The sequence below is a fragment of the Scyliorhinus torazame genome, chromosome 10 (assembly GCF_047496885.1).
Source record: "Scyliorhinus torazame isolate Kashiwa2021f chromosome 10, sScyTor2.1, whole genome shotgun sequence".
Classification (NCBI taxonomy): Eukaryota; Metazoa; Chordata; class Chondrichthyes; order Carcharhiniformes; family Scyliorhinidae; genus Scyliorhinus; species Scyliorhinus torazame.
The window spans coordinates 232112540-232124940 of NC_092716.1; the positions used below are offsets into that span (position 1 = coordinate 232112540).

At 48.5% G+C, this 12401-nt stretch overlaps 1 protein-coding gene across 8 annotated transcripts in view; it reads left to right on the forward strand.

Annotated features, from left to right (window-relative positions):
* LOC140384654 (serine/threonine-protein kinase BRSK2-like) overlaps nucleotides 1-12401 on the forward strand; it is a 1379643-nt gene that overhangs the window by 1105148 nt on the left and 262094 nt on the right. For all 8 annotated transcript variants that reach the window (XM_072466558.1, XM_072466560.1, XM_072466561.1 and 5 more), the window contains exon 7: nucleotides 2237-2305. In XM_072466558.1, coding sequence (XP_072322659.1) covers nucleotides 2237-2305 — 69 coding nt within the window. The remainder of the gene's footprint in view (nucleotides 1-2236; nucleotides 2306-12401) is intronic.

The following is a 12401-nucleotide window of genomic DNA, read 5'->3' on the forward strand; positions in this document are numbered from 1 at the left end:
CTGTCCTTGCGAATATTCTTGTTTAATCTATCAGCATGGCTTTGGACAGTACATAGGAATCAGATATTGCCACCAGATGTAACCTAGAAGGATTAGATGATCCTGCTGCTCCACCATTTTATTAGATCAAGGTTGATCTGTCCCTGAGTAATGTTTATTTGCCTTTTTTCCACAATCCATTGATAGCTTCATAATTTGACAATCTTTGAACTTCTAATTGGCTCAGCACCCATATTCTTTTGTGGGAAGACTGCCATGTACCCTTTACATGGAAAAAGTGCTTCCTTATTTTAGTCCTCAGTGGTCCAGCTCTAACTTGAGGACAAAGCCTTCTTATTCTGGATACAGCTCCCACCATCCCCCCATCACCCCCACCCACCCGCACCAGAGGAAATGGTGTCTCTATCCACCCTATTGAATACATCATTTTTAAACACTTCAATTAAATTATCACACAATCTTCTAAACTCAAGGGAATACAAAGCAAGTTTGTGTAACTTTTCCTCATAATTTAACCCGTTGAGTTCCAGTATGCTATACTGGTGAATCTGCGCTGTACACCTTCAGTATACCTTCCCTGAAGCCCAGGGCCCAAAATTGAATGTAGCACTCCATCAGCTCTCAGTGATTTGTATTCGTGACGCTCGTAACTCATAGTTCCCCCACAGATTCTAATCCAGGTGGGGACATTATTCACTGTCAACCCGGGATGGGAAAGATGAAAAATAACAATGTCTCGTTTTTGTTAATGCATAATCTGAGTCTATTCAGAAAATATTCAAATTGTCTTCTTCGGATCCAAAGTAGATGAAAGCACACTTCCCCACATTGAACTCCTGTCGACAGAGCTTTGCTTATTTACTTCGCCTGTCTGTGCCCTTTTACACAAGACCATAAGAATTAGGATCAGGAGTAGGCAATTTACCTCCTCGAGCCGACTCCACCATTCAATACGATCGTGTCTGGTCTCCTCGCGGTCTCATCTCCACTTTCCTGCCCATTAAAAATCTGTCTACCTCCTCCTTAAATTTACTCCAAGTCTCGGCCTTCACTGCACTCTGGGGTAGTAAATTCCACAGACTCATCTCCCTCCGAGAGAAGTCATTTCTCTTTCATCTCTGTTTTAAATTTGCTACCCCCTATCTCAAAGCTATGCCCATTCCAGATTACCCCACAAGAGGAAACATCCGCTCTACGTCTACTATGTCAATACCTTTTATCACCTTATATCCCTCATTTAGATCTCCTCTTATTCTTCTAAACTCGAGAGAGTATCGGCCTACACTGTTCAATCTCTCTTCATAAGGCAAACCACCTCATCTCTGGAATCAATCTAGTGAACCTCCTCTGAACTGCCTCCAATGCCACTACATCTTTCCTCAAATAAGGGGACCAGAACTGTGCACAATACTCCAGATACAGTCTCACCAATGCCTTGTACAGTTGCAGCAACACTTCCTTACCTTTAGACTCTATTCCTTTATCTATAAATGCCAACATTCCATTTCCCTTCCTTATTACCTGCTGCACCTGCATACTAATTTTCTGAGATTCATGCATGAGGACACCCAGATCCTTCTGCACTGAAGCACTCTGAACTTTCTCTCCGTTTAGGTAATAAGTTGCCTTTCCATTTGTCTGACCAAAATGGATAACCTCACTATTATCCATGTTAAATACCATCTGCCAAATGTTGGCCCGCTCATCTAACCTATCTATATACATTTGTAGATTTCTTATTTCCTCATTGCAACTTACTATCCCACCTTTTGTAGTTTCCTGCTCGCATCTACACAAATTACAATGGGCGGGATTCTCTGCTCCTGAGGCTAAGTGATGACGCCGACGTAAACGTTGTCGCCGGTGGTTCTGCGCATGCGCCAACTCATGCAGTCTCTTCGGCGCCAGCTGGCGTGCCGCTAACCCCTCTGGCGCTGGCCTAGCCCCCAGAAGTGCGGAGACTGCTACTTCCGGTCGGCCTGAAGCCGGAGTGGTTCGCGCTGTTTCTTACGCCGGCATCGGGCCATCACGCCGATTCGAGAGAATCCCGCCTTATGACTCTATGGGAAGGTCGACTGTCTAGTATTTCCCACAGCGGGAGAGGTCCATGTGCATAAGAGATGACAGTGCAGAAAATTAAAAGATTCAAAGATGGTGCGACAGTGGTGTTTTACGTTGATCAGTAATCGTCGTTCTGAACAGAAGTTTTTCTAATTGAAAAATGTTTTCAATTTAGGGAGAAAAGTATGATGGTCGGAAAGCAGATGTCTGGAGCTGTGGTGTCATCCTTTTTGCACTCTTGGTGGTAAGTCATTGGGGTATTTTCCTCGAGTCTTGCAAATACTGAATGGATTTTTGATGTACAGAGACTTATTATAAGAGGATTAGTATTTTGTATTTTTCACGTAATGTAATTTTGATGTATTTGCTCCCACGTCTTTTAGAATTAATGATAATTTTATGCAGTACATTTGTTAAAGTGATTCTGTTGTGAAGATGTGCTGCTGTGCTGGAAAGCAACAGTGAGTTCAGTACCCAGGAGGTTTCATTTGACAGCATTATCATTTGTCTCCATATCCGACAATCTGCACGTGTAGAGATGTTGATGGATCTATTTGGCTTCCAGTAATCTTCAACAGTACAGTGAGATCATGTTGTGCTTTTCAGCCGTGCTACCTGAATGGGAAATTCCAGAAGGTGTTGTGCTTAATGGTGTCAGTTTATTTGTACACATGATTGTTGTAGGTGTTGGTTACAGTTCAGTGGGACTGAGGAAGTCTTCACAGTCATACGTAGGTTAACTGCAATTCTTCATTGACCCTTGTGTGGTGATACACCACTGTACTTCCCTAGCATTGTACGTAGTTATATAATAGTTGTGTGTAACATGGCCCTGTAATCCTGTGTATGGTACTGTGTATTGTACTGTAGCTCTGTAGAGGTTCGGTCACCTGTATGTAACCTGACCTGGCCATGGAGAGCTCCGCCTTGGCCACTCCCCCAGGAGTTAAGTATAAGACCAACTTCTGAGACCGGACCCATTTTGTCTGGGTTCGTCTGTGTCGGGTAAGCTTCCTATGTAGTGTATTAAAGCCTTGGTTAAAGTCTCACATGTCTTTGTGGTTCTTGACGCTTAGTGCATCAATTTAATACACTACAGTTATAATGGAGGCTGCTCTGAAGCCCGACAAGCTCTCGCTCGACCCCCACGCTCCACGCGCGGACCACCTTTTCAACTGCTGGCTCCGGTGTTTCGAGGCCTACCTGGAAGCATCCTCCACCTTCGCCAAAACGGACGCTGACCGACTCAACCTCCTGTGCTCACGGCTCGACTAAGGGCTTTTCGACCTCATCACGGGAACAACGACCTACGCCGATGCCATCGTGAAGCTCAAAAGCCGGTATGCACGAATTGTTAATTCTATTTACGGCCGCCACCGCCTCGCCTCCCGGCACCAGCAGCCGGGTGAACCCCTATCCGTGTTCGTTCGGGACCTCCATGCCCTCGCGCTCACCTGCAACGCGCCAGCAGTCTCCGCTGAGCAGAACACTGAGGTCCTGGCGCTCGATGCCTTTGTAGCCGGCATCGCTTCCGTCCCAATTCGCCAACTCCTACTGGCACAAACTACCCTGACTCTGGACACGGCAGTCACTATGGCAGAGGCCCAACAGGCAGCCTATGACAATAATGCGTCCTACACACCTGCCCAAACTTCCTATGCGCCTGCCCACGTTCCCTACGTGGCCGCTGCCTCCCTGCCGCCCACCCAGCAACAACCCCTGCAAGTCACGGCCCACCCAGCCACACCAGCAGTAAAAATAATGCCTGGGTCCCAGTGTTACTTTTGTGGCCAGGCAAAACACCCCAGGAAACACTGCCCTGCTAGAGATGCTACCTGTTCAGCCTGTGGCAAGAACGGCCATTTTGCAAACGTCTGCCGCTCCACCGCTGCCTCGGGGTCCAACACCGTGGCCTGCTACTCCTGGGTGCCGCCATCCTCCGTTCCTGGCTCGCTATTCGACACGTGCGACGCATGGGCGCCGCCATCTTTGATTATCCCCGGCCCGGCTTCCTTCACTTCCGGTCCGCCGCACGTCACTTCCGGTCCGCTGCCGATCGTCGCTTCCGGGTCTGCCCCGCCGCCGATCGTCACTTTCGGACCTGCGCACTCGACCAAAATGCTGCAAACAACTGAGATGCAGCCAACGACAGCAACCTGGCCTCCAACAGCAGCCTACGGCGCCTGGGCGCCGCCACCTTCTTCCGCAGGCCACTCCCTGGATCCGGCACCCTTCTCCAACAGCTCCACCATCGCATCCATCGTCCTCGACCAGGACCGACCGCATCAGCTCGCCAGATCCACCATGGAGGTTCAGGTAAATTGTTTCACTGTTACCTGCCTCTTCGACAGCAGCAGCACGGAGAGCTTCCTCCACCCGGAAACCGTGCGCCGCTGCTCCCTCAAGGTACTACCCACGCGCAGGCATATTTCCATGGCCTCCAACTCCCAGTCGGCCGAGGTTTCGGGCTACTGCGTCGTCACCCTCTCAGTGAACGGCGCGGTGTTCCAGGATTTCAAATTCATGGTCCTCCCTCACCTCTGCGCCGCGATCCTCGGCCTGGACTTCCAATGCCACCTGCGCAGCCTCACTGCCAGGATGCCCGACTGGCAGTGCAAAGGTGCCTGGGGAAGTGCCAGGGTGCCACCCTGCCCTGTCCTTGCCACCCGCTGGTCTCAACAGGCCTGGGAGACCCCACCAGGTGCAGTTACGACTGGTCCATGTTTGTGGAAACCAGTACTAAACGGCGCGCTGACGAGATCTCCCGGGTGAGGCCTAGTTCCCGGGCCTCACCTGGGAGATGGCACTGCCAGACCAGCAGGCGCACTGCCACGGTGCCAGGCTAGCATTGCCAAGGCTCCCAGGATGCCATGTTGCCCATGCCAGGGGTTGGTCCCAGGGGTACCTTGCCCAAAAGAGGCAGGGGGTGGGGGGGGGGGGTTCGAAGACCCCGGAAGAGGTAGGTTGTGTGAAGTGGGGGGTTCCTGAGGCCACGGTGGTGGCGCTGAGTGGGGTCGAAAGATCAGGGCTGCCTTTAAAAACGCCGTCCTGACCCACGAGTAGTCTTCCTTCCCTGGCGAGCTGAGCTCACCAGTGCAGGAAGTGACAAAAGTGCCACCTTGACGGGGAGTTCCCCGCCGAGGGCAAAATAAACGGCAAAGTGCCTTCGAATAGTGGGAACCTTCTCGCTGCTGCAGGCACTGAAAAACACTGTGCAAAACCCGCCCAAAACCGGACATAGAATTCTTTTCCTTTGAATCCTACCCCATGTTTTGGGAACCTCGATCTTGAGGCTGGTCAAATTAAATTCAACAAAGCACACTTAACCCTGTCTTCTAGGCCTGGGGTTGGTGTGGCCTTCCAACCAGTGGTCTGGATGCTGGTCATGAGGGGTTGGAGGTGGCTGAGTTGGTCGAGTCCACACCCCCCCCCCCCCTCCCCTATGTTGTTGCCACTAGGTTTTTGGTGAGATGGCACGGTGGAAGTGTTGGTGCCTCGTGCTTCGATCGTCAGAATCCCTGAGAGACCCTGATGAGTGCTCGTTGATCTTGACCCTGCCCTATCCGTGATTTGGGCCATCTTTGTACGCCAGTGAAGAAGTCTTTATCCTGAGGACTGCCTTGAATTCCTGCATCTCGGTTGTTATCCTGGACTTCCCTTCCAGTTGATCATGTTGTTGTCTACTTGATGTTGTCAATTTTGTACGTTTGCACGGAAGGGAATGGGGTGGAGGCGATGGCCTTTACCGTTGATATCATTTTTAACCGAATGTTGAATACATTATTCTTTGTCCTAACTTTATGTAGATTTTATTTGGTCTGATAATCCTTGCGGTGGAGGGAAGGGGGTGATTTCTGGGTTTTTTTCTTTATTCGTTCATGGGATGTGGATGTTGCTGGGTGGGCCAGCATTTATTCCCATCCCTGAGGGAATTTAATCGTCAACCACCTTTCAGTTGATCTGGAGTCACGTGTAGGCCAGACCAGGTAAGGACAGCAGATTTCCTTCCCCAAAGAATATTAGTGAACCAGATGGGTCTTCAAGACAATTGGCAATGGTTTCATAGTCATCATTAGGCTTTTAATTCCAGATTTTTTTGTTGAATTCAAATTTCGCCATCCTCCCTGGTGGGATTCGTGACCAGCCCCCGGAGAATTACTCTGGGTCTCTGGATTACTAGTCCAGTGACAATACCACTATGCCATGGCCTCCCCATAGTTACTGCCCTCCCGTCTCACCTAGAAGCAAAATAAGCAGAGCCAGGGTGGGGAATGGGGGTTGATGGGGTTAGTTTGTCCTCGCTGTGATCAAGGAACATCCCCCCCCAATTGGAGCTAACCACTTTCAGTTTGTTTTCTTTCAACTCCAATCCTGAGCATTTGTGTATTTATCTTTTTAAGCCTGGGCAGACTACATGTTATCCTGATGAGGACTGGGATATATTTGTTTCTTCCCGAAGGTCTCGTTAGTCTTTGCTCCTGAGATGGGTCTCCTTTCCTGATTATATTAGTTGCTGTTGTAACTTTACTGAGAAGAAGGGGAGCTCTGACTCTCCCTTACGAGACGGTATTTCCCCTCCACCTGCCCGGGAGGTTTCTTCTCTTCTTTTCTCCCATCTGGGGAGGGGCGGGCATCATGGTTCTGGCATTGACTTGGCCTGGTCGGGTGGTGCGGGGCCCCGGGACATCGGGGGAGAGGACCGGACCTCCCTCCCAGGGCACCAGCGGTGTGGGTGTCCAGGCGGTTCTTCTCTGGTGCTGGGGTTCCCCATTGCTTGGTGTCAATTTGTGAGTGCCTGGAACGCGTTGCCGGGGGAGGTGGTGGAAGAAGATACATTTAAGCGGCATTTAAGAGGCATCTTGATGGATACATGAATAGGGTGGGAATAGAGGGATAGGGACCCCTGTAGTGCAGAAGGTTTTAGTTTAGACCGGCATCATGATCAGCGCAGGCTTGGAGGGTCTGTTCCTCTGCTGTACTGTTCTTTGTATGTCCCTTCTTCCTGCGTGGCAGGAAAAGTGCCTTGTCCTGATTAGGATTGGCCTGGTACAAACTCGATGGGATGTAAGGGTTGGGGGGGGGGGGGGGGGGGGGGGGGGGAGGCGGTGGAAGTTCCTGGGGTTAGATACCCCTGAGTCTATTTGTGATGGCACTGGGCTAGGCCATGCCCGACACCAGACTCGGTATCCTGCTATCCCCAAGGAATGGGGGTGTCCTTTTCTTTCCCCCGGGGCAGGAGTGAGGTCCCTCTGTGGTTCAGTTGGTAGGCTCTAGTCCATTTTTATATGCCTTAGGCGGTAGCCCATGCAGCACTGTAGTCCGTACAAATAGTTCTGATAGTGCCTGTGCTTGCTCCTTGTCTGTTTTCTTCCTTATTGGAGAATGAGGTGTGGCTTCCATTGAATCCCTCACTTGGTTCTTCGTTTTCTTCTGAGTACTTATGGAATGTTTCGATGGCGGGTCTCCGTGCTATGGTCTTTTATTAAAAATAAATTCATTTTTTCCAATTAAGGGTCAATTTAGCGTAGCGAATCGACCTACCCTGCACATCTTTGGGTTGTGGGGGTGAAACCCACGCAAACACGGGGAGAATGTGCAAACTCCACACGGACAGTGACCCAGAGCCGGGATCGAACCTGGGACCTTGGCGCCGTGAGGCACCGATGCTCACCACTGCGCATCCGTGCTGCCTATATGGTCTTGTGGTTACCCTTCCGCTTTTTCATGAGTGGTCCTGGTTGTCGGGCTACAGCCCCCCTTCTCCCTGGGCGGGTTTCTCCCTTTCCGGCCGGGATCTGTTGATGTTCTTCTTGGTCTTGCGTCTTATGGCTATTCTGGTGCCCCCGAAGGGACCTGTCATTGTTCGGTGGTCCGACGGCCTGTTCCTCCCTTGGACCTGAGACCCAGAGGGTGGGGTTTGGTAGCTAGGGTCTTGCTTTTTGCTTGTTTCTTACTCTTTAATCTTTTCTTAATTTTCTATGGGAGACCCTCAGTTTGAAGTTTGAGGTTTGAAGCTTGGGTTTCCTTGGACATGTCGTGCCCGGACCTCTCCTTATCGTCTTGTAGATATATGATGGTTGTCTGATCTGTCCTGGGCCTGTAAGGGCGTTTGATTGTGATGTGGGTGTCAGTGTAATTTCCCCAAGCTCTGGGGTTCTCGGGTTTTTTTCTTCCTCTGTTATTTCTGTTCTAAAGCTGTGGGTATGATGCCTCTGTGTTGTTGACTGTACCCTGCCTGCTGCTGACCAATCTTGTTTATGTGGGAGGAACACATTGGGGATTTTGTCCCCAACTCATCCAGTCTTATTTGTTCCTATATTGGCATCGGCTTTTGTTATGTGCTGTACCTGTTTTGCATTGATACCTATGGCTTTTTTTCTTCTTTTTCCTTTGTTTCAATGTGAGCACTGTAAAGAAACTTGAAAATGTTACAGATGCCTGGTCAGCTCTCAATAGTGGCTAGGACCAGATGCCATAACTCTTTTAAGTTATGATGCGGTGCAGAAAGATCGATTTGTTTCATGCGTGCAAATATAAGAAATAAGGCTTGGTTATTTTGTAAACAAACTTTATTACAACAAAAGAGAAGAAAAGAATATTTAAACTTCCATTTCAGCTCTAACAGTAACGTCGTGAACACAGCCCAGTCCATCACATGACCCTGCCTCCCATCCATTGACTCCATCTATACCTCCCGCTGCCTGGGGAAAGCGGGCAGCATAATCAAAGATCCCTCCCATCCGGCTTACTCACTCTTCCAACTTCTTCTATCGGGCAGGAGAAACAGAAGTCTGAGAACACGCACGAACAGATTCAAAAACAGCTTCTTCCCCGCTACTACCAGACTCCTCAACGACCCTCTTATGGACTGACCTGATTAACACTACACCCCTGTATGCTTCACCCAATGCCGGTGTTGTATGGTTATATTGTGTACCTTGTCATGCCCTATTATGTATTTTTAAAAATTTTCTTTTCTTTTCATGAACCTAATGATCTGTTGAGCCGCTTGCAACTGTGGAGCAGGCCATGCTGGCTGACTTGCTCTTGATGGAATTTTGAAATCTCTTTGGACCTGCTACGTTAACGAGCAAGTGAGCCAGCATGGCCTGCTCCACAGTTGCAAGGATACATAAGAACATAAGAACTAGGAACAGGAGTAGGCCATCTGGCCCCTCGAGCCTGCTCCGCCATTCAATGAGATCACGGCTGATCTTTGTGGGCTCAGCTCAGACACCGAACACGACAATCTCTCAGGCCCTGCCATCCCTTTTCTCTGCCAGTTAAGTTATCCAGTTCCCTGTGAATATTGTCAACACAAGTTTCTGATACGCACCATCATTTGTAAAATGCTGTTAAATCTAAACTTCCTGTTCAATGACAACTTTCCTTGCTTGAATCTGTGTATCCTTTTAGACATAATAATTACATCAAATAAGACATTGGGATTCAAGTTACCCATGATCCCAAGAATTTTGAATATCAGCTGCAGGAATATTTTTCGATATTCAAAACAGAAATGAACTCGGAGGACCTCAAAAACCTAATAATAGATGAACGATTTGTTTTGAATCTTGCAAAGAAACAAAATATGTGACATTTTATTTTCCTACAATTGCCGTTGTTAAGATTAATGAGGAGGTTTTCATTCAAGATGACGTCCGTTCATATCTCATTAACCTCAGTCAGCAGCTAAAAGGGGAGGGTAGTTACTTAGTTGATGAATTGTTTGCGGGTTGAGGGAAAGGATTGTTAAACGTTGGTTAAATATGTGCAATGTAAATTATGTCAAAACATTTTTTTGGTAAAAGCTAATAAAAATGTTTAAAGAAAAAAAGATTGAGCGACAGAAAAATTGCGTCGATGCTTCCATTCACATTTGGAACCATGGTGAACCTAATTATACTAAACTTATTATACACCACAAGAACATAGGATTTGACATTTTGAAACAGCCATTTTTCTTTCATCATTATTTAATGCGGGTCCTGATCTCAGCTTCTGTGCTTTTGACATTAATTACACAGGCTTGTCCTTTGATCAGAAAGCTTTTATTTCGAGCCAACATTAATCATGGCCCGGGGATCAATTCTGTTGCACACTGAAATATGTATTTGACGCTGAGGCTTAAACACTGAGGGCTTACCTTAAAACGCAGAGACGTTTATCATTATTTCTTCATGTAAAAAAGAACCCTATGGAGTTGCATTTATTTTCAGAGATCGGTCTAAATCGCCATTCCAAATATCCAAGAATCTAACACTTTATTTTTTAAGATGATTATTTTTTAATTGCCCTTGATGTTGGGTGGGGTTGCTGGGTTGTGGGAATAGGGTGGAGGTCTTGAGTTTGGGTGGGGTGCTCTTTCCAAGAGCCGGTGCAGACTCGATGGGCTGTATGGCCTCCTTCTGCACTGTAAATTCAATGATAATCTATGATTAATCTAGGACAAAGGTTCGGCACAACATCGTGGGCCGAAGGGCCTGTTCTGTGCTGTATTTTTGTATGTTCTATATTCTAATACATTCTCTGTCTTTCCAGCAATGCTGCCTCGGATTTCCGGCAGTAATCCATTTAAGTCCCCATTGACGTCGGCAAGGCTGAAGACACCCAGTATCCAAAGGGCCCAGAAAACCCAGTCTATTAAATTGGGAGGTTGCTCGCCAGTGGATAATATACAGCTATTTTCTTTAGCCCATTAGACATATCGCAGTGTTTTTCTTTATAAAACCTACTTTAACTAATGTTATATTTAGTTCCGATTAGTGTGAACAGATATTGTGCAACTACTATGGATTTCATGGGGCAGGGGGGGCCATATTGCGGGCCATATCCCCATGTTGTAAGAGTTGGCAGGCAGCCGACGTGCACTGCAGCCCAAGCCCACGTCCACCAGGCTAAACAGGCACAAAGTGGGACTCCTGCCTCTCGGTGGAAGGAGCAGCACCAGAACTCAGTGATGTGTGCCGTTTGGGACTGCAATGGAGTTCAGAGTGAGGTCGGTCCTGGGCCTTTAGGTCGGGAAGGGATCCTGTAAACTCAGGAAGGGGGCGGTGGGGCGGTGGGTTTTAGAGGCTGGGCAAGGTGGTTAAAAAGGGGGAGAGTATCATCTTTGTGGAGGGGGCAGCCACTGATGCACACAGAGCACCCCCCCCCACCCCCCAAAAGGCCAACCTGCTGGCCTACCTGCCTTATAAGGAGTTTGCTTAAAAGATTGGCCTGCACCCTGTGAATTTACGCTCAATTTAGTATTAATTGGCAGCAGGCGGAACTCCCTTCTGCCCTTGGATGGAAGTACCACCATGGATAGCTGTCGATCAATCATATTGACCAATACCTCTCCTTCCCTTCCTGGTACAGCACTGCAGTGACCAGAAGAGGTACTGCAGCACCGTGCTTGAGCCTAAGACCCGGGACAGCACTTCAGCTAAGCACCAGTAATCCTGGGGGTGGAGGGTAGGGGATGCACTAGGGGGTTGGGAGAGGGGGGGGGGTGATGTTGGTCTCAGGGGTTAGTCTGATTGTGAGGTAGGGGAGGGAGGGCTGGAAATCACAGGTGCCCAAGAGACGGGTGCCTCAAATCTGAAGGGGCCTTCATATTGAGGCATCTCATCCTTTCCCGCCCGGGATAAAGGGTGAAGACTGTTGCTCTTTGGCACCCTGATCCAACCAGCACTTGCCAGCCTGGCAATTGTTATTTATAATATAATACCAGGTACATGGAAAGCCAAGGATACAACCAGAAGTGAGCAGCTTGGTGGACAATATGATACCAATCAGGACAAGTGAGTGTCAGACTGAGTGTCAGTGTGAGTGTCAGAGTGAGTGAGTGTCTGTGTGAGTGTCAGTGTCAGTGTGAGTGTCAGTGTGTGTCTGTGTCAGTGTGTGTGTGTGTCTGAGTGAGTGTCTGAGTGAGTGTCAGAATGAGTGTCAGAATGAGTGTCAGAGTGAGTGTCAGAGTGAGTGTCTGTGTGAGTGTCTGTGTGAGCGTCAGTGTGAGTGTCAGTGTGTGTCTGTGTCAGTGTCAGTGTGAGTGTCACTGTGAATGTCAGAGTGAGTGTCAGTGTGAGTGTCAGAGTGAGTGTCAGTGTGAGTGAGTGTCAGAGTGAGTGTCAAAGTGAGAGTCAGAGTGAGTGTCAGAGTGAATGTCACTGTGAATGTCACTGAATGTCAGAGTGAGTGTCAGTGTGAGTGTCAGAGTGAGTGTCAGAGTGAGTGTCACTGTGAATGTCAATGAATGTCAGTGTGAGTGTCAGTGTGAGTGTCAGAGTGAGTGTCAGTGTGAGTGTCAGTGTGTGTGTCAGAGTGAGTGTCGGAGTGAGTGAGTGTCAGAGTGAGTG